Genomic DNA, 18143 nt, shown 5'->3' on the forward strand with positions numbered 1-18143 from the left:
TCATAGGGTAGCTCTATTTTCAACTTTTTGAGGAACCTCCATGCTGTTTTCCAGAGTGGTTGCACCAGCTTGCATTCCCACCAAAGTGTAGGAGGGTTCCCCTTTCTCTGCATCCTCGCCAGCATCTGTCATTTCCTGACTTGTTAATTTTAGCCATTCTGACTGGTGCGAGGTGGTATCTCATTGTGGTTTTGATTTGTATTTCCCTGATGCCAAGTGATGTGGAGCACTTTTTCATGTGTCTGTTGGCCATCTGGATGTCTTCTTTGCAGAAATGTCTGTTCATGTCTTCTGCCCATTTCTTGATTGGATTATTTGTTCTTTGGGTGTTGAGTTTGCTAAGCTCTTTATAGATTTTGGACACTAGCCCTTTATGTGATACGTCGTTTGCAAATATCTTCTCCCATTCTGTCAGTTGTCTTTTGGTTTTGTTAACTGTTTCCTTTGCTGTGCAAAAGCTTTTGATCTTGATGAAATCCCAATAGTTCATTTTTGCCCTTGCTTCCCTTGCCTTTGGTGATGTTCCTAGGAAGACACTGCTGCGGCTGAGGTCGAAGAGGTTGCTGCCTGTGTTCTCCTCAAGGATTTTGATGGATTCCTTTCTCACACTGAGGTCCTTCATCCATTTTGAGTCTATTTTCGTGTGTGGTGGTATAAGGAAATGGTCCAATTTCATTTTTCTGCATGTGGCTGTCCTCTTGTTGAAGAGGCTATCTTTTTTCCATTGGTCATTCTTTCCTGCTTTGTCGAAGATTAGTTGACCATAGAGTTGAGGGTCTATTTCTGGGCTCTCTATTCTGTTCCATTGATCTGTGTGTCTGTTTTTGTGCCAGTACCATACTGTCTTGATGATGACAGCTTTGTAATAGAGCTTGAAGTCCGGAATTGTGATGCCACCAACTTTGGCTTTCTTTTTCAATATTCCTTTGGCTATTCGAGGTCTTTTCTGGTTCCATATAAACTTTAGGATTATTTGTTCCATTTCTTTGAAAGAAATGGGTGGGATTTTGATAGGGATTGCATTAAATGTGTAGATTGCTTTAGGTAGCATAGACATTTTCACAATATTTATTCTTCCAATCCAGGAGCATGGAACATTTTTCCATTTCTTTGTGTCTTCCTCAATTTCTTTCATGAGTACTTTATAGTTTTCTGAGTATAGATTCTTAGCCTCTTTGGTTAGGTTTATTCCTAGGTATCTTAAAGTTTTGGGTGCAATTGTAAATGGGATTGACTCCTTAATTTCTCTTTCTTCTGTCTTGTTGTTGGTGTAGAGAAATGCAAGTGATTTCTGTGCATTGATTTTATATCCTGACACTTTACTAAATTCCTGTACAAGTTCTAGGAGTTTTGGAGTGGAGTCTTTTGGGTTTTCCACATATAGTATCATATCATCTGTGAAGAGTGATAGTTTGACTTCTTCTTTGCCAATTTGGATGCCTTTAATTTCTTTTTGTTGTCTGATTGCTGAGGCTAGGACTTCTAGTACCATGTTGAATAGCAGTGGTGATAATGGACATCCCTGACAGCAGATGCTTAACCGACTGAGCCACCCAGGTGTCTCCACCATCTTTTATTCTATTCAGGTCTTCAGTGGATCAGATTAGGTGCACTTACATTGGGGAGGGCAATCTACTTTACTCAGTTCTGACTCAAATGTTAATATTATCCAGAAACACCTTCACAGACATACCCAGAATAATGTTTAGCCAAATATCTGGACACCTGTGTCCTTATCAAATTGACAGATAAAATTAACTATCCTAACTATGCTTTGGTTAAGGCAGATGTGAGTGTGAGTGTGAGAGTGAGTGGTTGGGGAGTAGGAAGGAAATATAAGACAGTGTGCACCTTCAGAAGATACAATAGATCAGAAGGTACTGATACAATAGGAAAAGGCATACATAAATGAAAAATCAGTGGATTGAATAAAACTGTGTCTTTCTAATGTGACAAGTGAATGGGTTTCAGACAGTGCTTTCAGAGGGAAGAAAAACCACCATTGGAGAGGAAGACAGGGAAGATTCATAAGGGAGGCAGAACTTGTTTTGGACTTTGAAGAATGAGGATAGGTGATTTCTTTTTTTAACATTATTTTTTAAGTGGTCTTTTTTTTTAATTTTTTATTTATTTTCAAGTGGTCTTTAATAAGTTTTAGGATACCTGCAAAGATAATTCATAAAATTTGTACCAAAAAAAAAAAAAACAAAAAAACAGGAGACTGTCCATCCAGTTTGGTTGAGGCTAAAATATACTTAGCAATAATTTGGCTAAGAGCAAAGAGAAAATGATTTGTCTCATTCCACTTACAAATTTAGATGCAATCATTCTTTATACCATATTAATAGAATCCAATTAGGTATGAAAAAGGACATTATATAATAAAGTAAGACTTAGTCTTGAATATAAAGGCTGGAAAAAAGTAGAAATAGACTTCACAGGTGAATTCTCCTAAACATTTTTGGTAGAGATAATACAAGTTCCATAAACACTCTTACTCCGCAATTCATTCTGTGAAACCATCATTGTTACTCCTGACACCAAACCAAAGTCCCCAGTAAACATAGATTCAACAATACTTAACAACATTTTAGTGAATTGGATCCAATGATATACAAAAAGGATCATGCATATTAACCCAATGGGGTTCATTCCAGGTACTCAAAGTTCAGGTAACATTTGAGTATCTGTCAGTGTAACCCACCACAGCAGCAAGTGTAATAAGAAAAACATTTTGATTTTGGGCGCCTGGATGGCTCAGTTGGTTAAGCACCTCCTTCAGTTCACATGATTCCAGGGTCCTGGGATTGAGCCCCGAGAGTGGCTCCCCCTGCTCACTGGGGAGTCTGCTTCTCTCTCTCCCTCTGCCTTTCTCCCCCACACTTGTGCTCCCTCGCTCGCTTGCTTACTCTCTCAAATAAATAAATAAAATCTTAAAAAAGTGAATTCTCAGCAGACTTCAATTATATAATACAGCATTGTTACCATAACGTACATTAGATCTCCAAAACTCATTTATCTTACCTAACTGAAACTTTGGAGTTTTTGACCAACATCTCATTTTTCCCTCCCAAGCCCTTGGCAGCCACCATTCTACTCTTTGCTTCTGAGTTTGACAATTTTATATTCCACATATAAGTAAGATAATGCAGTATTTACCTATGTCTTGCTTATTTTACTTAGCATAATGTCCTCTAGGTTCATCCATGTTGCAAATAGCAGGCTTACCTTCTTAAAGGCCGAATAAATATTCCATTGTATGTATACATTACATTTTCCTTTGCCCATCAGTGGACATTTAGGTTGTTTCCATATCTTGGCTATTGTAAGAAGGGGGTGATTTCTTTTTTTTAAAGATTCTATTTCTTTATTTCAGAGAGAGAGAGCACGGAAGTGAGGGGAGGAGCAGTAGGGAAGGAAGAGAATCCCAAGCAGAATCCAAGCTGAGTGCAGAGCCCAGCACAGCTTGATCTCACAACCCTGAGACCACAGCCCTGAGCAGAAACCAAGAGTTGGACATTCAGCCAACTGAGCCACCCAGACACCCTGAAAGGGGTGATTTCTAAGTGGACCAAAGCACAGAGGCAGTAGTTTGATGAGAGGTAGTTGGGAAACAGTGTCTTAATGGCAGATTGATGTGCTAGTACCATTCAGTGTCTGAATGGTGGTTGGACAGTGCTCCTACATATGCTTGTGCAGGTTTTTCACCATACAAGGGCATTTGAATGAGGAAACTAGTGGGGAATGAAACTCAGCCCCATGTTCTTTTTGTCAAGTTAAGTACCGCAGTACAGGAGTGTATCCATCTGGAGGAAGGAGTGCCTTTTTCTAAATCATACAAAAACTCTGCAGCTATCTTGGAGGAGGGAAATAATAGGAGATAAATTAGAAATAGAAGGGTGGGACCAGATTATAAAGAACATTCTTCTGTATCTCGTCTGCTAAAAATGGATGGGAATGTGCATCTTTGATGGTAGTCGTGATTGTGGGTATGATTTGTGACCCTACACTGGAGTTAAATTTAGAGATTTGTCAATGCTAGAAATCATGTTTATCTAGCATAAAATAAATCCATATATTTAAAAAATTATATTTGCTTAATGTTTCTCTAAAGCAAACTTCATAACTGACCCATTTTGCTCCATAATCAAATCAGCCTGATTTAATTTTATAAGCCAGTCATGGAAAGAATCTGTCCCGTGACTCCAAAGCATTCTGTTCTGTAGCTCTGCTATAATTACAGACAAATGCATCTAATCTTCCCATCATGTGTTCTGAGTTACAGGATTCCTTTTTTTTTCTTCTGTACTTGATAATCTTGTTATCTGGCTATACTGCATCATTTAATTATTCCCCAAAATAGAGATCTTCAGAAAAATCTCAGAAAAAGTGATTTGGTGTTTCCAAATCAAGTCACAACTGAAGTGTTTACTCAGAAATTAGTCATTTTCAGAGCTTTGAGATTGCTATTTTTCTTAAGGGGTCTCATCTGCCTCCTAAGGCTATTAAAGTCTTCCCACAAATAACTTGAGGGAGTAACATAAACTCCGGAGAAATGGACTATGTAGGTATCCTTAGAAACCTACAAGCCCAGGACTCTCACAATGAGCATGGCTGAACTCTCCAATATTAACTTCCAAATGTCTAGCTATATTCAATTCATTAAATCCATAAACATTTCCTGGGCATCTACTATGTGTCAAATAATATGACAGGTATTGGGAGTACAAAAATGAATAGCGCACAGTCCCCGTCTGAGAAGGTAAACAGTCTCTAAGTTTGATAATCGGAAGCCCTGAAGTTTAGTTTTACTACCTCTGCCACCTGTCAACTGCTACCTTTAAGCAGGTCACTTAGTTTAGCTAAGCCTTATTTTACCATAAACCAGTAACACTGAGGTGACTTCCCTATAAGGCATGAAATATCGTAAAATTAATAGGTTATTTGGGATGACTGACATATGTGGTCATTCAGTATTCTCTTTCCCTCCCTTTTCATGTCTGTCCCCTTTGGATCTTTACCTTTAAAGACTGAAGAAGACACTATTTCAACTAAGAAATAATGTCTTCTTCAGCCTTTCCTAAAATCCGAGCATTCACATTTTGTTCCATTTTTTTTTTAGTGGACCATTTTTACTTTCACTGTATCATTTGTTTTTAGATAAGTGCACATAATATGCTCGATCAGAAATATGAAAGTCCTACAGCTTGTACAAGACTAGGTCAGAGTGTAAGAAAGCCTTTATGTTGGGTTTCCAGTAAACTTTCTGATGATACCCAACATTTTTTAACCTTTCACTCTCGATCTTTTTAGGTTTTGTCTGTGACAACATACAGAACTGGTGTCTTTTTTTCCTGTCTTTCATTTTTCTTTACTGGGTGATCCTGTGATAAAATCATTTCCCTTGAATGTGTTTTCTTACACTTAGTCACATTAAAACTCCTGCGCCACTTTTCTGCCCACGTCCACATCTTCTTTCAGTTTATCTCTAATCAGCTTGGCATTTTAATCCCTGAAGAGCTGAATGCCATATGCAAACTTGGCAGTTTCCCCTGTACTCTCTTCCATATCATTTGTATGAATGTTGATTAAGACACCATGCAGCTTGCTTTCTATCTAAGAAGTGCCTTACTTGCAGGGCGTTTGACTGAACAGCTTAATTAATTGAATTAATGAGTTAATTAAGTTAATTAATTAACTGAATTAATGATATCAAGGAGTAGCCACAGAACTCTTTATCCAGAAAAGTGTTCACTTATTCCTGTTGGTTGCTTCTTATTCCTAAACCAGTTATTCATAACAGACATTTCTCCACATATTGAAAGAAAGTTTTATGGTTCATGAATTAGAAAGCAAGTCTAGATTTAAGTTAAGAACCCTTTTACCAATGTCGTGGCCCTACCTGACTATTTTAGGTCTCATTTATGTCTGTTCCAGAACATCTTTAGTAAAAGTCTTATACCACTTTCTATGACTTTATTAAACCCTTTTCGCTAATATCTTTTAAAATAACTGCCATTTTCCAGCCAGCCACAAAGTTCTGAGGCCTAATCAATCAAAGGATCAATTGAGTTGTCAGATGAGTGCTATGTAGTAGCTATCGGTTTGTTATGTGTACCAGTAAAACCAAGTCCTGAAATCTGGTTACTGCACCGGCTTCCCAAATGATCTCAAGCTCTGGTTTAATCCTTCCAGTCTTTCCCACATTCCAGGTAAGATGGTCTCTCAGATTTTAGGCACAACTGATCATGTCACCCCCCACTTAATATTTTTTATGGTATTCTGGAGACAGTTGGGGAAATTTTAATATAGACTCAGTAAAGATGTTTAAAATTACTATTAATTATTAAATAATAAATTAAGTATTAAAAAGTCATTACTCTAAGATAGGTAGATTCATAGATGGAAAGTAGATTAGAGGTTACCAGGGACTGGGACTGTGGGTAAGTATGGGCGCTTATTGCATAATGGCTACAGAGTTTCTGTTTTGGAGGATGAAAAAGTTTTGGAAGTAGTGGTGATGATTGCACAACAATGTGAATATATCTAATGCCATTGAATTTTAGACTTAAAAATAGTTAAAATGGCAAATTTTGTTATATATATTGTTACATTAAAAAAATAAACCAACACCGGTTAGAGATAGTACTTAAAATTTTATAGAAGAAATAACACAATATTTGGGGTTTGTTTTAAAACGCTCAGACAATAGTCTCAACAATAGAGATGGTGATAGATGAAAAGATTGGCAGAATGTTGATAACTATCGCAGGTAGTTTTTTCACAATAAAAGGTGTTTAAAAAAATCTTTTGGAAGCTAGACATTAAGTCCCAACTATTCAGCCTGACATCTGAACCCTTTGCAAGTTCATTGCTTCCCTTTCTTGGGACCTGCAGCTCCCACTGCCCAGCCTGTTGTGTCCTTCCCTGTGGTGTTCTGTGCTCGACTTTACACTCAGCCATTCAATTCTGCTCCTTCTTCTCATGTGGCAAATTCCTACTCATTCTTTAAGACCCAGCTCCCTCTCTGGAGCCTTCCCAGACTTCTACAGGCAAAGAGAACTTCCTCCTTTGAGCTCCTAAAGTTCCTTATTTGTAATCCTGCTACAGCTTATTCCCTGTATTTACACATATACCTTTTATTCATGCTTCTGTTCTCCACTAACCTGTGAGCTTCTTTTTTTTTTTTTTTTTTTATTTGACAGAGAGAGAGATCACAAGTAGGCAGAGAGGCAGGCAGAGAGAGAGGAGGCAGAGAGAGAGGAGGAAGCAGGCTCCCTGCAGAGCAGAGATCCCGATGCGGGGCTCGATCCCAGGACCCTGAGATCATGACCTGAGCCGAAGGCAGCGGCTTAATCCACTGAGCCACCCAGGCGCCCCACCTGTGAGCTTCTTGAAGATAGAGGGAACTTACTTTTCGCTGTACATGTTTCTGATCTACATGAAACTTCTGTTGTTTTAGTTGTGTGCTTTAAATATTTTTTAAAGAAAAATTGAAAGGTGGGACTGTGAATATTAGTTATAAAAAGATTTGCAAGGGACCTTAGTAATAACCCATATTGGTAGTGAATAGCATTCTCCTTTTCTAGAATGTGCTTTCTCTACTTGGCAACTGCTAATGCATTTTTACAGTTCTAGCAGTTACCATTGACTACTCAGTACATTGTTGCTGAATTTACTGACAAGTCACAACGTTTCTTTCTAGATATTGCAAAAAGTTAAGTATCTAGCTTGGGGTGTATGGACACACACTTTCTAGGAGAAACAATGGATTTTCAGGCATCATTTGTCAAAGCAGCAAATAAGCCCCTGGAGGGATATTCCTGGGCTACTAGTGGGGTTGGTGCCTTTTCAGAGGGCTAAGTGGTGAGCTGGGACCACATCATGTACGTAGTACACGTCTTGCCAGTGGGTGGCGGCAGGCCCTCACAAACTCTCCAAGACGAGCAGGCCTAATTTTACCATTGGGTGGGAAATAGAAATCCTCTAGTATTCCTAGCTTACTTTCTAATTTCTTGATGCCTAAAGATGCTTGACTGAAGGAATGAGGCCTGTAAGACAGTGAGTGCCAGAAACAGCACCGTTTTAAAGATAAGTATCAAAAAAAAAGAAAGAAAGAAGGAAAGAAAGAAAGAAAAAAGATAAGTATCCAGACCAGTGCCAGGCATTTACTAGGTGCTAGACTGGTTCCAGAGCTCTAAGAATGCTTGTTAGTGCCTTCATATTCTACCTTGAGGTTTTGATTGTTATACAAACCTCAGGCACCTAGAGAGGATTTACACTATAAGCTGTTTTTAGGTCCTTTAGTTCCAGTGTGGATGGAGACTGAGAACCTATTATCACATGACATCCTCGGATGTCCACATGTGAGAAGAGAGGAGGCTAGGCCTGCAGAGACAGGCCCAGTCTGCTCAGTCCTGAAGATGGCCCTTCTGGTTTTCTACATTTGTTCAGCCAAAACCATCACTCCTAACATCTCCAGTCAATAAGCAAGCCCTGATTGTGAATCTAGGTAAGTACATAGATCAGCGAAGGAGTTGGAAATTTATAGGTACAATGTTTGTATAGGCATTAGCTCAGATCATATAACCTGACAACAGGACAAAATTGTTATTTAAAATCTAAAATGTTCTGGAAAATCCAGGGCTCACATATGGATGGTCTTTACTCCAAGCATTATTACATAATCCAGTTGTGTGAGGCTGAGAGTGGGAGAGGGGTGTCCCAGATTATTGGACAACTGAGTTTGAAAGTTGGTATCAGATGATGATACTATGAGCCAAATATCATGAGTGGACAATAAATGGGATGAAAGTTCAGAAGAGGAAGAGGCTATGTTGGCTGTGGTAATAATAAAACAGTAATAATACCTGGTACATAAATGTTTGTTGCATTTTCCTAATAGTACTTCATATTTGCATAGCATCTGAGAGTTTCCAGAACACTTTCATGTCAGTTATTTTCATCTGGCTTTATTAAGTATTTGCAACAACCTGTGAGTAAGGTATTAATAAATGAGGTAAAATACATAAAATACTTAGAGTAGTGGCTAGTGCTTAGTGAATGCTTGCTATTAGTATTACAATTATTATTAACCTTATTTTATACAGACGAAACTAAGGCTGAGAGGTAATTACTTGCCCAAAGTCACACAGTTGAAAAGTGGTAGAACTATGCCAGAACCCAACTCCACTGGCTCCTATTTCTAGGCCTTTCTCCATTATCCCATGCATAAAACAGGAAGATTTCAAGTTGGGCTTGCCTAAGTTTTGCAGGAGCCTTAGAAGAGAAGTGTCTGAAATCATGCTCCTCAGCCTCACAAGCCCTAGTTGGAAAGGAATTGGTGAGTATATGAATTGCCTTGAGTAAGAAGAGTTAAATCTGGAAGCCTCTACTCATTTTAGCAATAAGGTGAGATGGTTCATTGCCTGGCCCATCAAGGAAGCTGTAAGCCATTAAACTCACATAGATCCTCAGCTGCTAGGCTTGTTAAGAAAATGTTACAATAGGGGGAAATTGACAACACAGGCACCATAGATATTTTTAGTCTGTGCTTTATAAGGATGTACATCTTGGGTTCTGTTTAGGATTGAGCAAAGAAGGTGAATTTGGGCTGATTTGACAAGACCGCCAGTCAGAAAGTCCTTCTCTGTGTCCAATTTATTCAAGAAACTGTGGGGATTGGGGTGAGGGAGAAGGGAACTAAGGGAGAGGAAGTCACTTTCCCAAACTTTCAAACACTGAGAAAGAGTGCTGTATTTTCCTTATTGGGGGGTGAGGGTGGGGGTGGGCAGTGTGGCAATATTAGTAAAAACTGTAACTGTGTCTGTTCCTTGAACCAACAATTCTTCAATAAATTGTTTATCTTTCTAATATACAACATGGTGACTATAGTTAATAATACTATATTGTATACTTGAAATTTTCTAAGAAAATAGATCTTATGTATCTACACACACATAAAATGTAACTATGCAAGGTTATAGATGTGTTAATTAACCTGAGTGTGGTAATCCCATTTCACAAAGTATAGGTATATTAAGTCATCATGATGCACACTTTAAATATATACAGTTTTGTCAATTATATCTAAGTATAGTTGGAAAAGGTAAGTTATTTATCCCATGGATGTATTCTTTTTTTCCTATGGAGATATATTTATTTATTTATTTTTAAAGATTTTATTTATTTATTTGAGAGAGAGAGAGCATAAGCAGGGAGAGCAGCAGAGGGAGAGGGAGAAAAAAGATCCCTGCTGAGCAGGGAGACCAATATGGGGCTCCATCCCAGGACCTTATTATCTGACCCAAAGACAGATGCTTAACCAACTGAGCCATGTAGGTGCCCCGAATATATATTTTTTAAAGATTTATTTACTTGTTTTAGAGAAGAGAGGAAGGGGCAGAGGGAGAGAGAAAGTGGACTCCATACTCAGCATGGAGCCCAGTGTGAGTCTCGATCTCAGGACCCCAAGATTGTGACCTGAGCTGAAACCAAGAATCAAATACTTAACTGACTGCACCACTCAGGATTCCCTCTTATGGATATGTTCTTAAATGTTAGCCATTATAGCACTGTTTATAATGGTAAAAACAACCCCAAAACTGGAAATCTAAATACTTACCAATATATATGATGAAATTACTGTATGACTTTCAAATGGAATTTCATGCAACTATTAAAAAGAAAGAAATCCATCAGTATATGCTGAAAGCATATCACTAAGATGTATTTTTGAGTGCAATAAAAATCAGGGTTCAAAAAGAAGAGTTTATGTAGCATGATGCTGCATGTATGTTTGAAGCATATATGTGTGCAGACATTTTCCCCACACTGGAAGGATAGGCTTGCAACTGATAATGGGGATTATATGTGATGAAAAAGAAATGGGAAAAGAGAAACGTATTTTTTATCTTCTTCTTTTGTGTACTTTTGAAGGTAGATTGATTTCACCGTATGACATCCCTTTTTTTCTTTCTTTCTTTTTTTTTTTAATTTAAACCACTTGCCTAAGATCACAGAGCCAGGAAAGGGTACCTCTAGGATTTCTACCCAGACTATGACTTCAGAGCCTTGTGATTCACAACTCCCCTGGATTCTGACACGCTGCCTCCAAATAGTGCTCACTTAGTATCAGGAGGTACTTTGGTCACTTGCTTATAAATCACACAATTATTCATGAAAATACCTGGAACCTAAATTTCTAAGGGCTAGAGCTAGGAAAATGTGCTCCAGAAGAAGGCTTTGTGCCCCATCTGCCTGCCATCTTTAGCCCGTTTTCCATAAGATTGTGCTCAGCCAACAGAGGTCAGTGACCTGGAGTCAGGAAACACAGACTAAGATTTTCAGCAGGACAAATTACCTTAAGGAAAAGGCATTAAGATCATTGGAGAGGTGGGGGCAGGGAGAAGGCATGCAAACAGTATCATTAGCCAACTTGGTCAATGGGCAGGTGCAGGAAGTGGCAGATAAATCCAGCCAGAATCTATAAATATACTTCAATATCAGTGTTGTAAACTCACAAAATAAGTGAGTGAATTAAAATACTTGGCAGCACATAAGCATCTAGTTGTAAATTCTTGGTTCTAAGCTTAGCTCTTGTGAACTTTTCTGTGGCTTGGGCATATTATTTCCCTGCTCTGGCTTTCAATTCCCCCATCGGTCAAAGGAACATTGCTGTCTGCCCTGGCTGTTTCAATAAGGCAAGGATGTGCTTTGAAAGTGCAAGGTATCATATAGAATGAGAGGTTATTGTTAATGTCTCTGAGACTTACCTCATAGAACAAAAGCTATTTTGACAGGAAGATAGGAGGAGGTATTAGAAAAGCATTGCTGGTAGTAAGGTAGACACACTGCGTCAATTCAAGAAAAGAACCTCCAGGGTCATTTACTCCATTTCTCCTTTTTATTGTCCTGGATAAAGGCCTTCGGAGTTTAAGATCTACAGAGCAGTGATAGTGGCACATGTAGATTATCATTTAAGTCCATAAATAAGTTAGAACAGTAGCCAAAGGGATGGGATACGGTCCAGGTGGAGGGGGTTGCTGAGCTATAAATGTTGAACACAGTTCTGGAAGCAAGCTGATGAAGCTTAGTGAGTTATTGGGGTAAAGGTTGGGGACTAGGCTTCAGTGATCCAGCTCCAGGATGGCTGAATGCCTCTGAGGAACAATTTGAGGGTGGCCAGGGACTTGGATAGGACAAATGACAACTTCCTAGAACGGATTGTTCCAGCAGAGAGGAAAGGAAATAGCCTGGCCTCGTCCTGGGTAGTTCACAGGAACCAGGATAGGAAGTATTTGTAGTAGAACTAGTGCTCACAACATCAAGTCCCTTTTGAGCGGAAGAAGGAAAATGGGGGAAAAAACATGCAATGCAGCACACATGACAAGTCAGTTTTCGTAATGGTGGGAGTGAAGATGGAGAGAATGAATCAGCAGAGAGGGATGACTATATAGCCCCAGGAACACTGGATTCAGACTTGGGTGCGAATACTGTTTCTGTCACTAACTTATCATGTGACTGTTAATACACTATTTTTCTCCTCCGAGTCTTGATTTCTTTATCTCAAAAATGAAGACCTTTCTCCCTATATCATAAATTGTTATTAGGATTAAATGAGATGTTCTTGAAAGCAACTTGCACACAATCCCTAGAGCATTATGCCCAATAAATGTTAGTTTATCCCTTTATTTTGAGAGGGTCTTTTGGAAACCTCCAGTGTAGCATACTAATTTGAAATTTCAAGCCCTGGGAAAGAACAACCTCGCTAACAGGTATAGCATAGAAAGGCCCTTTATTCACATGGAGAACTAGCCTAAGTGGATAGGTAAGAAAATCTTTTTGGGGTAGGGTGGGGAGGGGGAGATTAATGGAAAGTAGGAATGAATATCAATATAAATATAAGCACAGTCCACTTACAAGGGACTCTGAAGTCCCTGATGCTTCGTGAGGCTCCTTTAGATCCATGAGAAGATAGAAAGATAATAAGTACTATATAACTTGGCGTGACTAGTTTTCTTGACTGAAATTCAGAAATACAGAATGGGTTTTTTGTTCAATTATAGTAGCTTTCCTCAGCCTCCTACCTTTCAAAATTTCTTTTCTGGTATAATTAATGCTCTGTCATTCACTGTCCTTTAATCCTTATTTTGTTGGTTATATCTGCCTTTTAAACTATTAATTGCCTCATATACTTTTTGGAGGTATAGATATGATACCAGTTTCTTTAACAGTTTAATAATAAATGATAACAGTTTCTTTAAAAACTAAAATTCCAAGGGTGGAACCCACCTAGAAAATCAGAGTGATGGGGAAGATAAGGAAAGTATAAAGATGTGTGGTACCAACTTGGTCTTTACCAGGAATCATATTGGGGAAATTCCTACTTCTAGACTTCTTTTGTAGCCCAAAGACAAAGGAGGATATTATAAAATCCCAAAACCTAGGAGTGAAAAAGTGCATTGGATTATTTTATGGATGGGTAAACTGAGTAAAGGAGAGACCGTGGTTTGCTTGAGGCTCTCTCACAATGATCTATTAGTTAAGTTAGAGTCCAACCCTATCCCAGGTCTCTTGACTCCCATTCTGGGGTTCTGTCTGCTGTAGTTCTCTTCTTTATGATAGTAAATTTCTGATCTCAGACACATCTACAATACTAATTTGTATGTTTTTTGTTTTGTTTTGGTTTGGTGTGGTTTGGTTTGGTTTCTGTTTTGTTTTTGTTTTTGTTTTCGTTTTCCAGGGCCAAGTGCTTCCGGGGTAAAAAAGTCCTTGGAGATTATGACATCAAAGTGGAACAGGTAATTACCCTGAAGCCCAGAGTTACATCTGCATCATCATTATTCTCTCTTGACATCCCAAAGTGAATCATCTAATCTTCAGAGTGGAGTACAGTGTTTGTCAGTGGATTCCAGGCCCTCTCTCCCCTCTCCCCTCCTGTTCCCTGGGGCTTTTCTCTTTTTGAGATATGACCATGAAGGCTGCCTTTCAACTTCCCTGGCTTCTTTTCATGGTGCTGGTGTCTATAAAGTAGTGAATAATGTGGTTCTAACCACAATAATGTGGTTCTAGGGCTCTCTGGTAGTGTGTTCTCAGGCTGAGGAAAATCTTAGGGGAATATCTTCCTGGGACACTGGCCACACCTCCACATTGTCGATGGCATGATATGTCTGGGTTGGCACATGTCTGCCCTTCAGTTGTGCAGTCTCCCATGCTGTCTACTGTGGCCGTGAAGCTACACTTCAGAGAGAATTAAAACACACACACACGCCCCTATTTTTAATGTATATGACGTCCTGAAAGCCCCCCTTCCCTTTTTTAAAATCTTCCTCTACCCTTTGCTTCATGATAGAGATTAAGTCCATTTGGGTGGAGAGGGGGATGTCCAGTTTAAACAATGCATATGCTTTCTATGTAATTAGAGAAGTTACTCATCATTCTTTACAGAGTGTGCTGTGATTTACAGAGTACTTTCCTACCCATTATTGTATTCAGTTCTTAGAACAACTTGTTGGATAGTCAAGGTTGATTAAAAATTATTCCCATTTTATAGATGAAAGAAACTGTCCCCACACCCCGCACCCCAACCCCAGGAGGACAAGTGATTTGCCTAAAGTCCATGGAACTAATGGGGCAGAGCAGAAATAACACCCAGTTGCCTAAACTAAAATCTAGTGTTTTTATGTTGAAACTGACAGAGGGCATGTTGCTCCAGTTTGCATTCCCACTCTATAGAAAGGCAGCATAGAGTTGTCAGAAGACCTGAGTTTTGCTCCTGTCTCTGCCAAGAATAAATATTTTTTGTCCAGGAAGTCACTTAACTGCTTCTTTTGTAAATGGGGAGAATTATCTCTGTCCTTCCTGCCTCACAGAGTTGCTATGAAAGTGAGATGAAATCAGATTGTGAAAATGCTTTGGGAAACTGAATAAATGTTTGGTGGGAGGGCTGCTGCTGTTCTGTGGAGAACTTGGCAAAGCCAGGACTATGGGCTTATTTCCCTAATGTTATTTTTATTTATTTATTTTAAATTTATTATTATTATTTTTTACAATTGTAGTAAAAACACATAACATGAACTCTACCCTCTTAATCCCCTACTATTATTTTCCAGGCGGAATTTTCAGAGCTTAACCTGGTGGCCCATGCAGATGGGACCTATGCTGTGGATATGCAGGTCCTCCGGAATGGCACAAAAGTTGTCCGGTAAGGTCCTTTCTGTCCTCAGGGTCACTGTCACTGTCTTCAGAGTTATTGTCTGGTTTGCATAGGTGGTTTCAAAGTCAAGTGTTAGAGTGGGATGGTAGTGCCATATATATAGTAGAGAAGTTAATGATGTATGCAATGTAGCAGTGGTAGAGGAAGGCAGAGAAAACCAGCTCCTACTCTCAGGGATCTCTTAGGCCAGTGGCAGACAAAGGACTCAGGACTCATTTAGAGGTAACTGAATTCCTATTGGAGGGATTCTAGGATTCCAGCCCCACTTCCACCAGTGTTATTTTTGTGCTTTTATCTCTGCCTATATTTTCCCGGGAAAAGAGGATTCCGTTGCTTAAAAAGAAAGTTTGAAAACCTCTGATCTAGTTCAACCTCTGACTTTACATTCATTTGCTTAAATTCACTCGGTGAGTTGGTCGCTGAGCCTTGTGTTTCTATGTGAATTCTCTTAACTCCCAACCCTGTACTCTTCTATGTTCCTCAGTCCTGGGAATTCATAAGTCTGATAGGAAAGTCTAGGTTGGAAGGGACATAAGATAGAAGAAAATTTGCAGTTACAGGGCACATACCTGCCAGGTGGTATGTTGGGTAACTTACAGATGTGGCCAAATTTAACAAAACAGTTCTGTGAGGGAGGTAACAAGCATTCCAGATGGGGGGAAATGGCTTCCACAGTGTCAATTTTCCCACGGGCTCAGCATGGTGTCAGGTTTTCAGATACAGAATCTTGTGCCAGGAAGAATCTTTACTTCATTCTCTTCCCTATGTCAGTCTACAGCATCCTAACACTGAGGTCTCCGACATCCAATAGGAACTGGCTCAATAACAAGGAAGGCAAAGCTCAGGTGTCTGGAATCTAACAATAGGAAACGTAAACTCATTCATCCTAGAGATGAGGAGGACAGAAAAATAGAAATACGTCCAAGTGGAGAGCGAGCTCAAGAGAGAATAATGGGCCCCTCCAACTGCAGGTAGAGTGAGTCATAGGGATGCATGCACACAAGGATGTGGTGACAGAAAGATCCATAGCAGGGTGCCAGGAGGGATCTGGCAAAACTAAGGCAGGTCCTTCCAGGTATGCGTGTAGGAACTTAAGAGCTGGCCAGTGTAGGAAATCTAGGATTCAGTTCCTATAACTGGCATTTAAGGTTTGATCTCAAGCATACAGCTGGAGTCAGTTTCCCAGAACTGGGGCACAGGGAGATCAGAGCAGCTCCAGCACATGTCATAGTGACTTGATGCTACATTCCTTGAGTTACTGAAAAGGGCTTCTTCCACCCCCACTTTAAAAGACTGATCTCTGAGCCCAGGTGGTACTGGAGCTGTAGATGGGGGTTGAATGTGTGCCTGGGCAGAGAACCAGGTTGGTCATTGCATATGGTGTGAAACTGGCAAGCTCCAGAGCCTTGAGGGAGAATGCTGCTACAGAACTGACTCTTTGGGAAGGTGGGGTTCCCTTGGAGTCAGGGCATGAAGATAGAGCAGCTGAGGAGCTTTGCTGGCTAGAGGGGAAACACAGGGAGCCTTCCCATGCATGGGAACATTCTGTACTCCCAGTGCTTCCTGTAGCCATTGCTCAACTCAGTTCTTCAAAAAATATTTGCACCCCTCCCTAGTGTACATTTTGGAAGAATAACATTGGGAAGTTTGGGATGTGTTCTCAGCCAGCCAGGACCCTTGCTCTTCTGGGGGCCTGAAGAAGGCATTGCCTATTTTAAGGAGCAGCTTTAAGGAGTCAGAATAGGATACTGAGTTCAGGGATCTCTGTGGCAGGGTGGTGAAGTCAGGCAAATATGTCTTCAAAGTCTACTGGGGCACTCTTGGAGCATAAACTCTGAAGCCACAAGGAGCTTCTCTTTTATTGCCCCATAGGGACCAGGTAAATTCTTGTTCATTTAAGTTGTAAGGGTATGACAGTGTTTCTTTCCCCCCTCCTGAGGGAATTTGTACCTTAGAAAAAGACAATGTTCAATCCAGAGGAATTAAGGGAACTTCAGACATCTCCTTAAATCTCCTTTAAGAGGTGCCATAATACCTCACTTCCTATTCCATAGAATATTAAAATGAGGGGCTTACATCAGGTGACCCTTAATATCCCTTCTCTGTCTAGGGCTTTGGAAATAGGAGACAAGATGATATATGACCTGAGGGGCTGGTTTATGGGAAACTTGCCTCTACATTTTTACCAGGTCCTTCCGGCCAGACTTTGTGCTTATCCGGCAGCATGCATTCGGCATGGCAGAGAATGAGGACTTCCGCCACCTTGTCATTGGCATGCAGTACGCAGGCCTCCCCAGCATCAACTCACTGGAATCCATTTACAACTTCTGTGACAAGCCATGGGTGGTGAGTGAGGCCCCCTTCCCCCCAGGTAAAAGGGTGGGATCCAGGTCCTGTATCTCCCAGTCCCACAGGAGGGACCACTGGCAATCAAGTGGCACTAGGCACAACTAAGAGGATGTGAGAGGAGCTTCAGACAGACATGGGGTAGGGTGGGCTCTCTCAATAAAACATCTTCAAGGGCTGGGCTGCCTTTGATGTAGAGTGGACCTTTGGCCTCACAACAAAGTCACACAAAGATTCTCTAAAGAAGTCCTTATAGATCTGCAAGCTCTGCCCTCAAGCCATAGATGTAAGAATAAAAATACCTGATTCTTGCCTCTGAATGGTCTATTGGAAAGGCCTGAGGCCAGTGGGGACCCAGCTCCTATAACGGCTCTCCAGGCTGCCCTTAGAAGGAAATACCTGCTCCCAATCACATCCTCTTCCTCTTGTTTTTCAAAAATCACTTCAGCTATTACACTGGCTTGCCATTGTGAAGTTCTCAAACCCAAGCCTCTACATCTCCCAGGGAGTTGGAGGGGATGCTTTTTAACCAGATGGGCCCGTCACCTTTGCTCTTGGTCTCTTCCTCACACTTGAACAC

General features: G+C 40.2%; 1 protein-coding gene across 1 annotated transcript in view; it reads left to right on the forward strand.

Moving 5' to 3' along the window:
• Positions 1–18143, forward strand: part of SYN2 (synapsin II) — a 204688-nt gene that overhangs the window by 141349 nt on the left and 45196 nt on the right. Inside the window, exons 2-4 of the mRNA XM_045991996.1 lie at positions 13745–13802; positions 15114–15205; positions 17407–17563. Of these exons, the coding sequence (XP_045847952.1) occupies positions 13745–13802; positions 15114–15205; positions 17407–17563 (307 nt within the window). The remainder of the gene's footprint in view (positions 1–13744; positions 13803–15113; positions 15206–17406; positions 17564–18143) is intronic.

This window comes from Meles meles, chromosome 20 (genome assembly GCF_922984935.1).
Source record: "Meles meles chromosome 20, mMelMel3.1 paternal haplotype, whole genome shotgun sequence".
NCBI classification, from domain to species: domain Eukaryota; kingdom Metazoa; phylum Chordata; class Mammalia; order Carnivora; family Mustelidae; genus Meles; species Meles meles.